The following is a 20,400-nucleotide window of genomic DNA, read 5'->3' as shown; positions in this document are numbered from 1 at the left end:
TTCAGGCACTGGATTGTATGGCAATGCAAACTCACATACTCCAGTTCAAAGCAGACAATCTGGATTCAGAAACTGGATTATGTGGCAGTGTGAACTCATATAATCCAGTTCAATGCAGACAATCTGGATTCAGAAACAGGATTATGTGGCAGTGTACACTCAAATAATCCAGTTCAAGGCAGACAATCTGGATTCAGACACTGGATTATATAGTGATATAAACTCATATACTCCAGTTCAATGCATACAATCTGGATTCAGAAACTGGATTATGTGGCAGTGTGAACTCATATAATCCAGTTCAATGCAGACAATCTGGATTCAGAAACAGGATTATGTGGCAGTGTAAACATATAATCCAGTTCAATGCATTCAATCTGGATTCAGAAACTGGATTATGTGCCAGTGTAAACACACATAATCTAGTTCAATGCAGACAATCTGGATTCAGAAACCGGATTATGTAGCAGTGTACACTCATATAATCCAGTTCAAGGCAGACAATCTGGATTCAGACACTGGATTATATGGCAGTTTAAATTCATATACTCCAGTTCAATGCAGACAATCTGGATTTAGAGACTGGATTATATAGTGATATAAACTCATATGCTTCAGTTCAATGCATACAATCTGAATTCAGGCACTGGATTATATGGCAATGTAAACTCAAATACTCCAGTTCAAAGCAGACAATCTGGATTCAGAAACTGGATTGCGTGGCAATGTAAACTCATATACTCCAATTCAATGCAGGCAATCTGGATTCAGAAACCGGATTGCGTGGCAATGTAAACTCATATAATCCAGTTCAAAGCAGACAATCTGGATTCAGAAACTGGATTATGTGGCAGTGTGAACTCATATAATCCAGTTCAATGCAGACAATCTGGATTCAGAAACTGGATTATGTGGCAGTGTGAACTCATATAATCCAGTTCAATGCAGACAATCTGGATTCAGAAACAGGATTATGTGGCAGTGTAAACATATAATCCAGTTCAATGCATTCAATCTGGATTCAGAAACTGGATTATGTGCCAGTGTAAACACACATAATCTAGTTCAATGCAGACAATCTGGATTCAGAAACCGGATTATGTAGCAGTGTACACTCATATAATCCAGTTCAAGGCAGACAATCTGGATTCAGACACTGGATTATATGGCAGTTTAAATTCATATACTCCAGTTCAATGCAGACAATCTGGATTTAGAGACTGGATTATATAGTGATATAAACTCATATACTTCAGTTCAATGCATACAATCTGAATTCAGGCACTGGATTATATGGCAATGTAAACTCAAATACTCCAGTTCAAGGCAGACAATCTGGATTCAGAAACTGGATTATGTGGCAGTGTAAACTCGTATACTCCAGTTCAATGCATACAATCTGAATTCAGAAACTGGATTATATGGCATTGTACACCCATAAAATCCAGTTCAAAACAGACAATACAGAAACTGGATTATATAGCAATGTAAACTCGTATACTCAAGTTCAAAGCAGACAATCTGGATTCAGAAACTGGATTATATGATCCAGCCTGATGTGTTTCAATTCCAATCACTCCACAGCTTTCTTTGCCACGGATGAAGGGGAAGTGCAATCCAATTTTTACTGTCACAATTCATTTCAATCAGGTTTCCAAATTGGCTGTAAACATACTTCCAAACTATACTTCACATGTCGTTTCTCGTGCATTCTACAAGGAAAAGAGTCACATCAAAACAAGTTATTTGACTCCTGAAGTCTTTGTTTCCAAACCAAAGTCCAGATAGGAAACTGTAAAGGAGTATTGGTGCCATCTAGTGGCTCAGAAAGGAATACCAACTGCAGTAGTTAAGTTACCCATCCAGGCTTCTATCAGGAGATCAAAGTAACTTCTTGGCAATACATATCCGTAGCCGCCACAGCAATTTAGGCAAAGGTCTCTAGTGACACGTTTTGACATAAAGTCACTCTTCATGACAGTCTCCATAGCAACCACCCCAAAGTGAGTCCAAATATTATGGCAGCTCTTTTGATGCAGATTAATAAAAGATTTCGGGAAGATTTTCATTTCCACCAGGATCGGGTCTTTTGTAAAGAAATGGGTTTTAGCAGCCAATTCAAACACAAGTGTCTAGATCTAGGGAAGTCATGCTCCCCATGCTCTATTCTGCTTTGGTTAGACCACATCTGGAATATTGTGTCCAATTCTGGGCACCACAATTCAAGAGAGAGATTGACAAGCTGGAATGTGTCCAGAGGAGGGCGACAAAAATGATCAAGGGTCTGGAGAACAAGCCCTATGAGGAGTGGCTTAAGGAGCTGGGCATGTTTAGCCTGAAGAAGAGAAGGCTGAGAGGAGATATGATGGGCATGTATAAATATGTGAGAGGAAGCCACAGGGAGGAGGACGGAGCAAGCTTGTTTTCTGCTTCCCTGGAGACTAGGATGCAATGGAACAATGGCTTCAAACTACAAGAGAGGAGATTCCATCTGAACATTAGGAGGAACTTCCTGACTGAGAGCCGTTCAGCAGTGGAACTCTCTGCCCCAGAGGGAGTGTGGTGGAGGCTCCTTCTTTGGAAGCTTTTAAACAGAGGCTGGATGGCCATCTGTCAGGGGTGATTTGAATGCAATATTCCTGCTTCTTGGCAGAATGGGGTTGGACTGGATGGCCCAGGAGGTCTCTTCCAACTCTTGGATTCTAGGATTCTATGAAGACTTTGCCGTGTCAATGACTCACTTTTCAACCTCTGTAAATGTAAACCCTGAACCATATTTCTGATGCTTGGTCCACCCTTTTGACAATTTTGTGACCACACACTGCTTTTTTTACTCATAGAATCATAGAATCAAAGAGTTGGAAGAGACCTCCTGGGCCATCATCCAGTCCAACAGGTTCCTTAGCATGGAAAAATGGAACAAGAGCACCTCCCTGTGGCCGGAGTTGAGCATCACCTCCAGACACTGTAAAAAGGGGGAAGGCCTTTACCTCTGACAAGAGTCGGTGTTGTCCGTACACACCTCCAAGGTCATGTGGCCAGCATGAATGCATGGAGTGCTGTTACCTTCTCGCAGAAGTGGCACCTAATGATCTAATCACATCTGCATGTTTTCAAACTGCTAGGTTGACATAAACTGGGGCTGACAGCAGGAGCTCACTCCACTCCCCGGATTTGAACCTCCAACCTTTTGGTCAGCAAGTTCAGCAGCTCCGCAGTTTAACCCACTGCGCCACCAGTGTCCCATTATATATATATACACACACAAACACACACACCAGCATGACTGCATGGAGTGCTGTTACCTTCTCGCAGAAGTGGCACCTAATGATCTACTCACATTTGCATGTTTTCGAACTGCAAGGTTGGCAGAAGCTGGAGCTAACAGTAGGAGCTCACTCTGCACCGCGGATTTGAACCTCCAACCTTTTGGTCAGCAAGTTTAGCAGCTCAGCAGTTTAACCCACTGCGCCACCAGTGTGCCATTATATATATATACACACACAAACACACACACCACCATGACTGCATGGAGTGCTGTTACCTTCTTGCAGAAGTGGCACCTAATGATCTACTCACATTTGCATGTTTTCGAACTGCAAGGTTGGCAGAAGCTGGGGCTAACAGTAGGAGCTCACTCCGCACCCCAGATTCGAACCTCCAACCTTTTGGTCAGCAAGTTCAGCAGCTCAGCAGTTTAACCCACTTCGCCACCAGTGTGCCATTATACACACACACACACACACACACATTTATCACATAAATATTTGTGCACTTGCAAGCTTTTCAGCTACTTCTCCTTTTTCCCAGTGCTCTGGTCCCTAAGCCATCTAACAAAGAGGGAATGTACACTGTAATCGGCTAGGACAGAATTAGTCCCAGCCTGAAATCTTTAACTGTGTAACCTTTCTGGACTGTCGATTCCTATTAGTTTAGAGAACAGAAACCAACAGCAATTCCAGAAGTCTGGCTCCTGCTTGAGATCTCTATTAGTATAAACAGCATCCACTCTTGCTTGAACACATTGGACTCAGATATTGTAATGTCCCCAAATGTGTAGGCTTCTGCTTCCACCTGCTGCTTGGTACGTTTATTACAACACAGACCTGTTGCTGCAACGTTCTTGAATCTCCAGTGCAGTGTTTCTCAACCTGGGGGTCGGGACCCCTGAGGGGGTCGCGAGGGGGTATCAGAGGGGTCACCAAAGACCATCAGAAAACACATATTTCTGATGGTCTTTGGAACACAGTGCTCTCTGGAGGTAGGTGAACTACATCTCCCCTAAATCACTGTCAATTCCTCCCAAATCCCTCCAGTATTTTCTATTGGTCATGGGGGCTCTGTGTGGGAAGTTTGGCCCAACTCTATCATTGGTTGGGTTCAAGGGGCTCTTTGATTGTAGGTGAACTATAAATCCCAGCAATAACAACTCCCAAATGACAAGGCCTATTTTTCCCAAACTTCACCAGTTTGCAGGTGGGCATACTGAGTGATTGTGCTGAGTTTGGTTCAGATTCATCATTGTTTGAGTGGATGTAGGTGAACTACAACTCCAAAACTCAAGGTCAATGCCCACCAAAACCTTCCAGTATTTTCTGTTGGTCCTGAGAGTTCTGTGGGCCAAGTGTGGTTCAATTCCATCGTTAGTGGAGTTCAGAATGCTCTTTGATTGTAGGTGAACTATAAATCCCAGCAATAACAACTCCCAAATGACAAGGCCTATTTTTCCCAAACTTCACCAGTTTGCAGGTGGGCATACTGAGTGATTGTGCTGAGTTTGGTTCAGATTCATCATTGTTTGAGTGGATGTAGGTGAACTACAACTCCAAAACTCAAGGTCGATGCCCACCAAAACCTTCCAGTATTTTCTGTTGGTCCTGAGAGTTCTGTGGGCCAAGTGTGGTTCAATTCCATCGTTAGTGGAGTTCAGAATGCTCTTTGATTGTAGGTGAACTATAAATCCCAGGAACTACAACTCCCAGATGACAAAATCAATCTGCCCTCAACCTCACCAGTATTCAAATTTGGGCGTATTTGGTATTTGTGCCAAATTTGGTCCAGTGAATTGCAGATATGAAGGAGCAACGAAAATAATTTTATGGTTGGGGGTCACCACAACATGAAGAACTGTACTAAGGGGTCGCGGCATTAGGAAGGTTGAGAACCACTGCCCCAGTGGGAACCGCACATGTTGTGACACTCACATAAGTGTCAAAATGGATTGTCCCACTTTCAGATGCAGGTGAGACATGCTATTATTGAAAATCCCCATAAATGATAATCTGCAAGCAGTTCAGGGAATGTTTTCAAAAATCCTGCTCCTGGGAAAGCTGTGGCTTTGTCGCAGCACCACGCCACTCACCTTGCAGCTCGAGATCCACAGTCCCACTCTCATCTTCCAGCCCGTCAATGACCTCACAGCGGTACTTCCCCGCATCGCGCAAACGCAGGTCACTGATCACAAGGGACACTTCATGGGGAGCCGAGCGCTGGAGGCGTGTGCGCCCTCGGAAGTCACCAAAGCTGCGGTGTCTCAACCCAGACGAAACCAGCACATCCGCATCCCTGGTGCTGTCCTCCTTCAGCTTGGACCACTTGATGCGGATCATGCGCGGGGCATCCAGTTTGGGCGAGTAGTAGTAGTGGCAAGGCAACGTGACGTTCGCACCGCGGAGGGAGAAGATGGCATCCTGCGATGTCTCAACCATCAGCTTCACACCATTAAAGTGAACTGAGAGAGAGAGAGAGACAGCAGAATTCAGGGGGAAATTAGAGAGATGGGCCAAAACTAACAAAATGAAGTTCGACAGTGACAAATGCAAGATGCTCCACTTTGGCAGGAAAAACGAAATGCAAAGATACAGAATGGGGGATGACTGGCTCGAGAGCAGTACGTGTGAAAAGGATCTTGGAGTCCTCGTGGACAGGAAGTTAAACATGAGCCAACAATGTGATGTGGCAGCAAAAAAAGCCAATGGGATTTTGGCCTGCATCAAGAGGAGCATAGTGTGTAGATGTAGGGAAGTCATGCTCCCCATGCGCTATTCTGCTCTGGTTAAACCACACCTGGAATATTGTGTCCAATTCTGGGCACCACAATTCAGAGAGATATTGACAAACTGGAATGTGTCCAGAGGAAGAGGGCAACTCAAATGATCAAGGGTCTCAAGAGCACAATCCCTATGAGGAGCGGCTTAAGGAGCTGGGCATGTTTAGCCTGAAGAAGAGAAGGATGAGAGGAGATATGATAGCCATGTATAAATATGTGAGAGGAAGCCACAGGGAGGAGGAGGGAGCAAGCTTCCTTTCTGCTTCTTTGGAGACTAGGACGCGATGGAACAATGGTTTCAAACTACAAGAAAGGAGATTCCATCTGAACATGAGGAAGAACTTCCTGACTGTGAGAGCCGTTCAGCAGTGGAACTCTCTGGCCGTCTGCAAGGACGTTGCCCAGGGGATGCCCAGATGTTTTGATGTTTTATCATCCTTATGGGAGGCTTCTCTCGTGTCCCACATGAGCTCTCCCTGGATTCGAACCTGCGACCTGTCGGTCTTCAGTCCTGCCAGCACAGGGGTTTAACCCCCTGTGCCACTGGGGGCTCCAATTACCATATATACGCAAGTATAAGCAGACTTGAATATAAGCCAAGGCACATAATTTTACCATAAAAAACTGGGAAAACTTATCGACTTGAGTATAAGTCAAAGGTGGGAAATGCAGTAAATTTCCCACCCTCGACTTTACCAGTAAAACTAGTAAATTTCGAAATAAAAATAGATACCAATAAAATTACATTTATTGAGGCATCAGTAGGTTAAATGTTTGTTAATATTTACATAAAACTGTAATTTAGGATAGGACTGTCCAACTCTGATTAAACCATTATTCTAACCTTTTTCAATGTAAATGTGCTTATGTATCCTTCCAATAAGAATAAAGAGAGTAAAATAATAAATGTAATAATAATAATAATAATAATAATAATAATAGAGTACAATAATGGAAATGTAATAATAACAGTAATAATAGAATAAAATAATGTAAATATAATAACAATAATAGAGTAAAATAATAAATGTAATAATAATAGAGTACAATAATGGGAATGTAATAATAACAGAGTAAAATAATAAATATAATAACAAGTAAAATAATAAATGTAATAATAGAATAAAATAATGTAAATATAATAATAACAATAGAGTAAAATAATAAATGTAATAATAATAGAGTACAATAACGGAAATGTAATAATAACAATAATAATAGAGCAAAATAATAAATATAATAACAATAATAAAGTAAAATAATAAATGTAATAATAGAATAAAATAATGTAAATATAATAATAACAATAATAGAGTAAAATAATAAATGTAATAATAATTGAATACAGTAATGGAAATGTAATAATAACAGTAATAATAGAGTAAAATAATAAATATAATAACAACAATAAAGTAAAATAATAAATGTAATAATAGAATGAAATAATGTAAATATAATAATAACAATAATCGAGTAAAATAATAAATGTAATAATAGAATAAAATAATGTAAATATAATAATAACAATAATAGAGTAAAATAATAAATGTAATAATAGAATAAAATAATGTAAATATAATAATAACAATAATAGAGTAAAATAATAAATGTAATAAAAATAAGAATAAATAGAGTAAAATAATGTAAATGTAATAATAATAAATAGAATAAAGGATTAAATGTAATAATAATAGAGTAAAATATTAAAGGCAATAATAAATAGAGTAAAATAATGTAAATGTAATAATAATGATAGAGTAAAATAATGTAAATGTAATAATAATAATAGAGTAAAACAAGTCTAATAAAAATGAGTAAAAAACAGAGTAAAATAATAAATTATTTTGACTTGAGTATAAGCTGAGCGGGAGCTTTTTCAGCCTTAAAAAAGGCTGAAAAACTCAGCTTATACTCGAGTATATACAGTATGTTATATCCCACTTTGAGCTGTAAGTAATAAACAGCAAATTAAGAAGAATCTCTTTAAAAGCAAAAAAAAAATGACACTGTGGATAGAACACAGCTTTCCAAAAATCTCAAAGCTTTCACTGTTAAAAGCAAAAGGTGTTTTTCCTGCCTGGATTGTTGTGAAGGCAGGCTTGAGCATGCACAAGAATGAAGTGTTGAAAGGTCCATCAACACTGTAGAATTCTTTGAGTGTCACGCTTAAGCGGCTGACACTCTAATAAGGAAATGGAATTGAAGGCACAGCCTGAGGCTGTTAGGAATTGTGGGAGTTGAAGTCCAAAACACCTGGAGGGCCGAAGTTTGCCCATGCCTGCTATAGCAGGAACATGTGCCAGTTTACACCAATAATAATAATAATAATAATAATAATAATAATACTTTATTTATACCCTGCTACCATCTCCCAAGGGATTCGGTGCAGCTTACATGAGGCCGAGCCCACCATACATCAATACATGCAATAACAACCACAATAACAACCAGGGTGGTCCATGCCTTGGTCACCTCTAGATTGGACTACTGTAATGCGCTCCAACTGGTCCAACGATCAGCAGCCAGGATGTTAACTGGGGCTCCTTACAGAGAGAGGTCAACCCTCCTGTTCAAGGAGCTCCACTGGCTGCCATTTATTTTCCAAGCCCAATTCAAGGTGCAGGTGCTTACCTACAAAGCCCTGAACGGTTTGGGACCTGCCTACCTGCGTGACCGCATCTCCATCTACGAACCCACGCGTTCACTTCGTTCATCTGGAGAGGCCCTGCTCATGATTCCACCTGCGTCGCAGGTGTGTTTGCTGGGGATGCAAGACAGGGCCTTTTCTGTGGTGGGCCCCTCGACTCTGGAACACCCTCCCCAAAGATCTTAGACAGGCCCCTACATTGGCAGTCTTTAGAAAGAACTTGAAGACCTGGCTGTTCCGATGTGCCTTTCCAGAATAGGAATCTCCAACAACAAGTCCCAGAAGCACTTTACTAGAATTGAGATTGCCACACACTGCACTTGCCCTACAATCCTTACATATCACCTGTCACATCAGCACTTTTAACCTTGTACCCATTACTTTGGCCCGGCCCAGTTTTTATAGTGTTTTGTTGTATTGTTTATTGCTTGTTGTTTAATATTGCGCTAACTGTTTTTAATTTGCTTTAGGTGTTGTATTGTTATGTTGTGTTTTGAGGCCTCGGCCTTTGTAAGCCGCATCGAGTCCTTCGGGAGATGCTAGCGGGGTACAAATAAAGTTTAATAATAATAATAATAATAATAATAATAATAATAATACAAAGCAAAATACAAATACTAATACAATACTAATACAAAGCAAGGCTGGGGTTAAGATTGCTGGAAGAAACATTCACAACCTCAGATATGCAGATGACACCACTCTGATGGCCGAAAGCGAGGAGGAGCTGAGGAGCCTTCTCATCAAGGTGAAAGAAGAAAGCGCAAAAGCCGGGTTGCAGCTAAACGTCAAAAAAACTAAGATTATGGCAACAAGAATGATTGACAACCGGGAAATAGAGGGAGAAAATGTGGAGGCCGTGACAGGGTTTGTATTTCTAGGCGCAAAGATGAGTGCCTATGCAGACTGTGGCCAGGAAATCAGGAGACGCTTCCTTTTTGGGAGGAGAGCAATGTCCAGTCTCGATAAAATAGTGAAGAGTAGAGACATCAGACTGGCAACCAAGATCCATTGCCTAGTCCAAGCCATGGTCTTCCCTGTAGTCACCTACGGATGTGAGAGCTGGACCTTCGGGAAGGCGGAGCGAAGGAAGAGAGATGCTTTTGAGCTGTGGTGTTGGAGGAAAGTGCTGAGAGTGCCTTGGACTGCGAGAAGATCCAACCAGTCCATCCTCCAGGAAAGAAAGCCCGGCTGCTCATTGGAGGGAAGGAGACGAGAGGGAAAGTTGAAGTCCTTTGGCCACATCATGAGGAGACAGGAAAGCCTAGAGAAGGGGGAATGATGCTGTGGAAAGTGGAAGGCAAAAGGAAGAGGGGCCGACCAAGGGCAAGGTGGATGGATGGCATCCTTGAAGTGACCGGACTGACCTTGAAGGAGACCCTGGGGGTGGTGACGGCCGACAGGGAGCTCTGGCGTGGGCTGGCCCATGAGGTCACGAAGAGTCGGAGACGACTGAACGAATGAACAACAACAACAATACAAAGCAATTAAAAATAAAACTCATACATAAATAGCAAAAACATTGAACAATAGCACAAAACACATTTAAAATCTATGGCTGGGCCAAATGTAATTAAAGTTAAAAAATAATGCTGGGCATGAACAAGACAGAGAAGGTAGGGCGTTGGTGGAAACGTACAAGCAATCCTAAATCAGTATAAAGTGCTTTTAGAGGACATAATGCTAAGGGTTCCTTATTCTGGGAAGGCACACTGGAACAACCACGTTTTCAAGCTCCTCCTAAAGACTGCCAAAGTTGGGGCATGCCTGATGTCCTTAGGGAGTGAGTTCCAGAGATGAGGGGCCACCACCGAGAAGGCTCTCTCATCCCCACCAATCGCGCTTGCGATTCAGGTCGGAGTGCGTCAAACAGCCAGTCCTAGCACAGAACACCTACCAGTAAGTACCACTTACCTTCTCCATTGCCATTGCCTTTGTCATTCATCACTCGGTCATAATAGAAGCCGTTGTAGAAAGGGAGGCCGCAGTGGCAGCTGCCAGTCTGCAGCAGCATCACAACCAGAGGGATGAGCATCACTTGCAGGAGAGGCCAGAAGGAGACCCTGACAGTGAAAGGAGCAAGACCAGGGTTATTTCTGTATTTAAGGCATTTCTCTTTGACATCACAGCCCACCGGTGCCTCATGTCAATGCGCATTGGATAAACACATTTCAGAGTTGTGGCATGTTTACACAAATTAGTGACACAGGAAACTGCAGCAGGACTGTGGCACAGCTGGCTGGGAGTCAGCTGCATTAAGATCCCTACTGACCAAAAGGTCATGAGTTCAAAGCCAGCCCAAGTCAGAGTGAGCTTCCGACCAATTTGTGTAGCTTGCTGTTGACCTTTGCAGCCCAAAAGACAGTTATTTATTTATTTATTTCAAAGTTTTATATACCGACCTTCTCACCTCTTTGAGGGACTCAGACCGGTTTCCAACCATAAAAACACATACAATCGGTAAAACATCATAGTTCATATTACAATAACATATTAAAACAACAAATATATTTAAAACTACAGTGGTCAGTCGTCATACTAAAATCGATTATACATCATCTTCCATCCAAATCTTAGGATGTTGTCTCATTCATCGAAAGCCTGTCTCCATAACCACGTCTTCACCTGTTTCCTAAATGTCAGGATAGAAGGGGCGGTTCTGATCTCCAGTGGGAGAGAGTTCCAGAGTCGCGGGGCCACCACCAAGAAGGCCCTGTCCCTCGTCCCCACCAGACGCGCTTGTGAGGCCGGTGGGACCGAGAATAGGGCCTCTCCAGACGATCTTAATAATCTTGATGGTTCACAGGGGAGAATACGTTGCATCAGACAGTTGCATCTGTCAAGTAGGAAATGTAGGTACCACTTATTTGGGGAGGCTAATTTAACTAATTTACGAGGCCATAATAACCTCCAGCAAGCATGCAAAGAATGAGGAAGTACTTCATCAGTGTCACAAATGGACAGTGAAGCGACAGCTCCCCTGGTGGTCAGAATACCCTCATGAAAAGCTGGAATGTTAAATAGCTTCTGAGTGTCAGTCTATATATGTTGTGTGTCTATGGCATTGAACGTTTGCCATGTATATTATGTACATTGTAATCCGCCCTGAGTCCCCTGCGGGGTGAGAAGGGCGGAACATAAATACTGTAAATAAATAAAACCTATGACAGGACAGTGTAGGTCTGAAAGTTGCCCATTCATAGTCAGCGCCTGGTGTGTCTATGTGCCTTGAAGTCACCTGTCAACTTAGCCAGAAACTGTAACAGTAAATAAGGAGTTGGGCAAAGAGCTAAGTGATATGGAAGGCTCTCGGGGAAAAATACCTGGAGCTACGGAGATCAACAAAAGTCTTCGTTTACATATCAGAGCAGAAAATAGGTGAGAGTTATTGCATGGGCAAGTGGTGGGGAGAATTCAAGGGAAAAGGAATGATTTCATGGGTGTCTATTAAATAGCAAGTTGTTTACCTAAGAGTTAGTTCAGGCAACATAGTGTTTGAGTGAGAAGCTCGGCCTGAGTTCTCTGATTCTTGTTTCAAGTCAAGCCTTGGTTTTGGATTTATGTATCCTGGAAGTTTTTTATGTTCTTGTTTTCATATTCCTGCTCAAGTTTTATTAAGCATACCTTTTGCTTGAGGATTTATGCTGTAATTGTGATTTTTAGCTATTCCTGGACTGAGTTACCTTTGGATCTGTATGAGACATTTGAATTCCTGTTTGGTTATCACCTAGTGCTAAACCTTTTTTGGAATATACCTCATCTTTCTTTGTTCCTGATTTTTAATATATTTTATGTGTTTTTAAAATAAACTGTTTACATGTTCTGGACTATTGCGTGGAGCTGTGGTTATAGGTATTTCCAGGCCTCGGGTTCAGCAACTATAGTCAATTCATCAAGCCCAACGTATCTCAAATGAGGAGAATTCAGCGCATGCTTCATTCTTCTTCTTTTTTTTAAATAAATTTTTATTGGTTTGTGGTGCATACAGAAAACAAAACCAACGCCAAAGGAAAACCGAAATAAGTAAAAAGAAAAAAAGAAAGAGAAAAAAAGAGAAAAAAAGAAAAAAAGAAATACAAAAGAGTATGCCATTTAGCAGAATGGTATACAGTCAGCGCTCATTAAACATATGAAAAATCAGCTTTGACTGTACAGTTATAATACATTAACATTTATTGTCCCTCTAACCCCACACCCGTGAACCCAACCCCTGTGACCTCCGACACCACTCCGTATGGATCACATAACTAACCCGCAACTACCCACGTATCTTCTTTCACTGAATCCCCTTTATGGCGATCTTCAAATCTACTTTTGTCTTCTTTTCCAGATATCCAATTGCCAACCGCCATTTTTCAACAAATTCTTCATTATTTCCACCTCTGCTGCTATTTGTCAGTTTGGCCATTTGGATATAGTCTACTAATTTATCTCTCCAATCCTTAATATTTAACTCTTTTTCCACCTTCCACGATTTAGCTATTATTAGTCTCGCAGCAACAAAACAATACTGACAAATTTCTTCATCTCCTGTGCTAATACGCCTCCTAAATATTCCTAATAAGCACATTTCTGGGTTTTTCTTGATTTTTTGCTGATCATTTTGTTTGTTTCTTTCATCACTTTTTTCCAGAATCCTTTAACTATGTTACAGGTCCACCATACGTGGAAAAAAGATCCCTTCACCTTCTTGCATCTCCAGCAAGCCCCTTGTCCTGTTTTCTCTATTTTAGCTAGTACCTCTGGGGTTATATAGGTTCTGTAAAACATTTTAAACATATTTTCTCTAATTGAGCTGGCCACTGAGAATCTAAAGCCCTTATTCCAAAGACATTCCCACTCTTCCAGATCGATATTTCTGCCAACATCTTGGGCCCACGTGATAATAACGGATTTTATTTGGTTGTCTACTAAGTTATATTCTAAAATGTATTTGTAAAGTCTGGATATTAGGCCTTTGTTGCCCTTCTCTCATTCTTCAACTGATCTTTCATTAATGTGGTTCAAAAGTACATATTTGGTTTTGGCTCAATCCCTTCTCTAGTGGTTAGTCAATTATTCAATTGCTTGGAGTAGAAGGAAGCAATGTATCATCTCTTGCATACGCATTACCATTCAGTTTATAGACCTAAGTGCACTTATTAAGAAGTAGCTCCTACTGCTCATAAATAAAATTGGGCTGAGTGACCGTTGTAGGTCCAAGTGCCTTCAAGTCCCCTGTTAATGTATGGATATCATATTAGCTACCTTGGCAGCCACCTCTCCACAAAAGTCAACATTGACACTGAAATACAACATTGCCTGTGCTCTGCGAGTGCAGCATTTTTCCGAATGAAGCAAAGAGTGTTTGAGGACCAGGACATCCGTAGGGACACCAAGGTGCTTGTTTATAAAGCTATTGTCCTCCCAACCCTGCTATACGCCTGCAAAACGTGGACTGTCTACAGACGTCAACATTGACACTGAAATACAACACTGCCTGAGCTCTGCAAGCACAGCATTTTTCCAAATGAAGCACAGAGTGTTTGAGGACCAGGACATCCGTAGGGATACTAAGGTGCGTGTTTATAAAGCTATTGTCCTCCCAACCCTGTTATATGCCTGCAAAACGTGGACTGCCTACAGACATCAACATTGACACTGAAATACAACACTGCCTGTGCTCTGCAAGTGCAGCATTTTTCCGAATGAAGCACAGAGTGTTTGAGGACCAGGACATCCATAGGGATACTAAGGTGCTTGTTTATAAAGCTATTGTCCTCCCAACCCTGCTATACGCCTGCAAAACGTGGACTGTCTACAGACATCAACATTGACACTAAAATACAACACTGCCTGAGCTCTGCAAGCGCAGCATTTTTCCGAATGAAGCAGAGAGTGTTTGAGGAACAGGACATCCATAGGGATACCAAGGTGCTTGTTTATAAAGCTATTGTCCTCCCAACCCTGCTCTATGCCTGTGAGACGTGGACTATCTACAGACGTCACATGCAACTCCTAGAACAATTCCATCAGTGTTGCCTTCAAAAAATCCTGCAGATCTCTTGGGAAGACAAGCGGACAAATGTCTGTGTGCTGGAAGAAGCAAAGAACACCAGCACTGAAGCGATGGTCCTCCGCCATCAACTCCGCTGGACTGGCCACGTGGTTCGGATGCCCGACCACCGTCTCCCAAAGCAGCTGCTCTACTCCGAGCTCAAGAATGGAAAACAGAATGTTGGTGGACAGGAAAAGAGATTGAAAGATGGGCTCAAAGCCAACCTTAAAAACTCGGCATAGACACCGAGAACTGGGAAGCCCTGGCCCTTGAGTGCTCCAGCTGGAGGTCTGCTGTGACCAGCAGTGCTGTAGAATTTGAAGAGGCAGGAATGGAGGGTGAAAGAGAGAAATGTGCCAAGAGGAAGGCGCGTCAAGCCAACCCCGACCAGGACCACCTTCCACTTGGAAACCGATGCCCTCACTGCGGGAGAAGATGCAGATCAAGAATAGTGCTCCACAGTCACCTGTGGACCCACCACCAGTACATCGATCTTGGAAGACAATCCTACTCGGACAATGAGGGATCACCTAAGAAGAAGAAGAATATCATAAGGCCTCCTTAGAAAATGAGTACTTAAAGGTGGCTTCTCATTGCCTTCCTCTGAAACACGCTCCCATCCAAACACTAGGAAGGAGTGACACTGCTTAGCTTCCAAAATCAGAGATCTGGTGCCTTCATTGCACAGTATTTGGGACTTGACTGAAACTTTAAAACTCTTTGCAAACTCTTAACTAGCCAGCAGAGAGCGCCTTAAACCTCTGAAGTTTCTTACAAGCTCTTTTTGCGTAAGGAATTTGACTTGTTGGCCTAGTTGGCTAGACAAAGTTTACAACCTCTCTTTGAAGGTGTCATTACACTCCTGGGTGTAAAAGGATTAAGAGCTAGCCTAAGACCTGAGACTTTTTCCTTTCCTTCTTCCAGTGAAAAACATCCAGCCATTTCCCATCATTGCCACACATTCCAGAAATTCAGCCCTTCAGCTCCATATTTTCTTGGCTCTCAAGGCTACTCTCTCAGCCATTCCCATCCCATGTTGCCCTCCAGATGTGATGGACAACAACTCCCATCATACTTAGCTAGCATATATCCAAGCAAACACATCCAAAGGATGTGAAACAGGTGTCCATCTTGAGTGCTAAATTAAAGCCAGCTATGTAACAACAGCAACAATAAATGTATGACCTGCCTCTCCCTGTAGCTCGAGGCAAGATACAACATCATTAAAACAAGAGATAAAACATTATTAAAGGACTAACAACAACAACCTAGGGTGTGTATTTACCCCACTTTGAGTTTGTTTAGTGGTCCTGTTTTGGCTGTGTAAAACCCAGTCTTTTCCTCCATCCTATCTTCCACTGTCCTTGTCCTGCCAGCCTCTTGGTAGGAAAATAGCCTGAAATGAATGCCTCTCTTACATAACAAAAATCCTGCAAGTCGCTTCTGTTCCCATTCTCGTTGCCAGAGAAGAGCAAACCACAGACGACCTATTGCAATGCAGCCTGAGCCCTGCTACATGCACAATGGAAGACCTCCTTATAGCAACACCAGAGTGGACAGCTACTGGTCAAAGGACATTTAATACAATGCCAAGTTTGCAAACTTTGTGTTTTAAAATACATCACAACTGTACACTTGGTTCGCTCCCAATATGAGAAATAAATAACAAAAAACCTTATCTTCCCTGAAATCCAAGGCAGTCCAAGGGGGTGTCAGAGGGGTCACCAAAGACCATCAGAAAACACAGTATTTTCTGTTGGTCACAATTCTGTGTGGGAAGTTTGTCCAAATGCATTGAATAGTTGTCTATGTGTAAAGCCCGCCCTGAGTCCCCCTCGGGGGTGAGAAGGGTGGGGTACAAGCATATGAAATAAATAAATAAAGCTGGCTTGAATCCCCTTTAGGGTAGAGAAAGGTGGGATATAAGCAGGGTAAATAAATAAATAAATAAGTCAGGCCCAATTCTATCGTTGGTGAGGTTAGGAATGCTATTTGATTGTAGGTGAACTACAAATCCCAGCAACTACAACTCCCAAATGTCAAGGTCTATTTTCTCCAAACTCCACCAGTGTTCATATTTGAGCATGTTGAGTATTTGTGACAAGTTTGGTCCAGATCCATCATTGTTTGAGTCCACAGTGCTCTCTGAATTTAGGTGAACTAAACTCCCAAACTCAAGGTCAATGCCCACCAAACCCTTCCAGTGTTTTCTGTTGGTCAAGGGAGTTCTGTGTGCCAAGTTTGGTTCAATTCCATCGTTGGTGGAGTTCAAAATGCTCTTTGATTGTAAGGTGAACTATGAATCCCTGCAACTACAACTCCGAAATGACAAAATGTCTTGTCTGTTTCAGGCAAATGTGAATGTTGCAATTGGCCACTTTGATTAGCATTGAATGGCCTTGCAGCTTCAAAGCCTGTCTGATTCCTGCCTGGGGGAATCCTTTGCTGGGAGGTGTTTCCTGGCCCTGATTGTTTCTTGTTGGGAATCCCCCCCCCCCCCCCAATTTTTTAAGTGTTCTTCTTTATTGACTGTCCTGATTTTAGAGTTTTTTAATACTGGTAGCCAGATTTTGTTCATTTTCATGGTTTCTTCCTTTCTGTTGAAATTGTCCACATGCTTCTTGTGGATTTCAATGGCTTCTCTGTGTAGCCTGACATGATGGTTGTGAGAGTGGTCCAGCATTTCTGTGTTCTCAAATAATATGCTGTGTCCAGGCTGGTTCCTCAGGTGCTCTGCTATGGCTGACTTCTTTGGTTGAATCAGTCTGCAGTGCTTTTCATGTTCCTTGATTCATTTTTGGGCAATGCTGCTGTGCTTGGTGATCCCTCTGGAGACTTGTCTACAGCTGCATGTTACACAGTTGACTCCTGCAGAGGTGAAAGGATCCCTCTTGCACTTTGCTGAACGTAGCATTTGTTGGATTTTCTTAGTGGGTCTGTAGATAGTTTTTAAGTTGTGTTTCTTCATCAGCGTCCCTATGTGATAATCAGGACAGTAAATAAAGAGTAACACTAAAAAAAAAACCCAGGGGAATTCCAAACAGGAAACAATCAGGGCCAGGTAACACCTCCCAACAAAGGATTCCCCCAAGCAGCAAGCAGCCAAACTTTGAAGCTGCAAGGCCATTCAATGCTAATCAAGGTGGCCAGTTCCAACATTCACACCAGCAAAGAGTTCTTTCTCCCACCCTGGACATTATTACACAGATATATAAACCACATTTTCCTATTTTCCAACAGACCTCACAACCTCTGAGGATGCCTGCAAACATCAGGAGAGAATGCTTCTGTAACATAGCCATACAGCCTGGAAAACTCACAGCAACCCAATCGATTGATATCTTCCTTTGTTTTTTCTACAATTTGTGAAATATCCTTCTTTCCCATCCCATTCGGTGCATGTCAATTCCCACAAGAAAATTCTCCCACAGAGATAGGAAGTCTCCCGTGATTACAGGACATTTCCCAAACTCATTCTCATTCAGCAAACTTACAATGATACCCTTGCAGCCTCTCCAGGCATGAAACAGTGCTTGTTCTCTTACGTTCCTACCTAAACAAGCTGAAGTTTCCTTTGCAATCTCTCTTGCTATCTAAACAAAACCACCGACTTCTGAAAAACACTTGGTCCATTCAATGGGCTTACAGTGTTTCTCAACCTTCCTAATGCTGCGACCCCTTGATACAGTTCCTCATGTTGTGGTGGCCCCTAACCATAACATTATTTTCGTTGCTACTTCATAACTGTAATTTTGCTACTGCTATGAATCGTAATGTAAAATATCTGACATGCAGTGGTATGAAGACAAATTTGTCATTCACAGGACCAAATTTGGCACAAATATCTAATATGCCCAGGGGTGGCTCGTCCATTACGCAAAGTAAGCGGTCGCAGAACACTTTTTTTGCCAGGGGTGCAGAGGCGCCTCTGTAAATGCCCCTTGACCACCACTTGAGGAGCGCCCCCTCCGCTCACAACAGCCCTAGCAGTCCGGGGGGAGCCTCGGCTTTCTTCCCTTGCTGCCGGGCGATCCTCTTCCCAAAGGGGCCGGGCCCTTGAGCCTCGCCTAGCCCCTCTCGTTCCTGCTCCACCCGGCGACCGGGTGCACGAGCAGAACCAGCACTCAATCGTTCTTCGCGTTCGATCCCTTCCCCATGACTGGCTCCCTTTCCCGATCCCCAGGTGCTCCACCCACCTCCTCTCCTCTCCCCAATCCGCAGGTGGGCCAAGGGGCGGAGCCGCCGCGTCTGGCTTGCTTCGGGTCCAGAGGCGTGTCTGAAAACCCCAGTGTGTGCACCAAAGGTCGCCTCTTCTCCTGACTTTCTCTTCAGCCATTGGGACCAAGAGAGAGAGAGAGAGAGAGCCCCTCCGGCTGGAGGTATCTCCCACCTCCGCTCCCTCCTTTGTTTTTGCGCCTACCTTCAGGAAAGGTGGGCATCTCCACCTCTCTCTCTCTCTCTCTCCACCTCTGTCTCTCTTGGTCCCAATGGCTGAGGAGAAAGTCAAGGGAAGAGGTGACTTTTGGTTCACACGCCGGGGTCTTCAGGCACGCCTCCGGACCCAAAGCGGGCCAGGCAAGGGAGCAAGTGCAACAAGTGTAGTTACTGGGATTTATAGTTCACCTACAATCAAAGAGCATTCTGAACTCCACCAATGATGGAATTGAACCAAATATGGCACACAGAATTCCCATGACGAACAGAAAATATACAGGGTTAGTCAAAATGCATAGGCCAATAAGCCATTCAATTGAATGGCTTATTGGCCTATGCATTTTGACTAACCCTGTATATCAATTATTGGTTGGGGGGGGGGGGGGCACCAAAATACTGTTTGCTTACACTTGAAAATTACCTAGGGCCGCCTCTGAATATGCCCAGACTTGAATATCAGTGGGGTTGGGGCCAGGGGTTTATTTTATCATTTATAGTTCACCTACAATCAAAGAACATTCCAAACTCCACCAACGATGGAATTGAACCAAACTTGGCACACAGAACTCCCATGACCAACAGAAAATACTGGAAGAGTTTGGTGGTCATTGACCTTCAGTTTTGGCTTTGTAGTTCACCTTATCCAGAGAGCACTCAAGCAATGATGGATCTGGACCAAACTTGGCACGGATACTCAATATGCCCAAAAGTGAACACTAATGGAGTGTGGGGGAAATAGAGCTTGACATTTGGGAGTTGTAGTTGCTGGGATTTATAGTTAACCTACAATCTAAGAGCATTCCAAACTCCACCAATGATGGAATTGAACCAAACTTGGCACACAGAACTCCCATGACCAACAGGAAATACTGGAAGAGTTTGGTGGTCATTGACCTTCAGTTTTGACTTTGTAGTTCACCTAATCCAGAGAGCACTCAAGCAATGATGGATCTGGACCAAACTTGGCATGGAACACTGGTGCACATTTGGGGAAAATAGACCTTGACATTTGGGAGTTGTAGTTGCTGGGATTTAAAGTTCACCTACAATCAAAGAGCATTCTGGGGTTTGAGTTTATTGTATTTTATAATATTGTTCTTATTGCACTGTGCCCTGCTGTACTATTTACTGGTAGATTGTTAGATGATTTGATTTCCTTTCGAAATTTTATCGTTTACTGTTTATTCTCTGTATAGTTTGTATCTCTCTTCTATTATATATTATATTATATTA

General features: G+C 42.6%; 1 protein-coding gene across 2 annotated transcripts in view; it reads right to left on the bottom strand.

Moving 5' to 3' along the window:
• The window catches only part of HAPLN3 (hyaluronan and proteoglycan link protein 3), a 56,051-nt gene that overhangs the window by 12,251 nt on the left and 23,400 nt on the right, over positions 1 to 20,400 (bottom strand). For both annotated transcript variants that reach the window (XM_067471454.1, XM_067471455.1), the window contains exons 2-3: positions 10,611 to 10,759; positions 5,363 to 5,731 (exon numbers count right to left, since the gene is read on the bottom strand). In XM_067471454.1, coding sequence (XP_067327555.1) covers positions 5,363 to 5,731; positions 10,611 to 10,759 — 518 coding nt within the window. The remainder of the gene's footprint in view (positions 1 to 5,362; positions 5,732 to 10,610; positions 10,760 to 20,400) is intronic.

The sequence above is a fragment of the Anolis sagrei genome, chromosome 9, assembly GCF_037176765.1.
Source record: "Anolis sagrei isolate rAnoSag1 chromosome 9, rAnoSag1.mat, whole genome shotgun sequence".
NCBI classification, from domain to species: domain Eukaryota; kingdom Metazoa; phylum Chordata; class Lepidosauria; order Squamata; family Dactyloidae; genus Anolis; species Anolis sagrei.
This window is presented reverse-complemented; position numbering and strand designations above follow the sequence as displayed.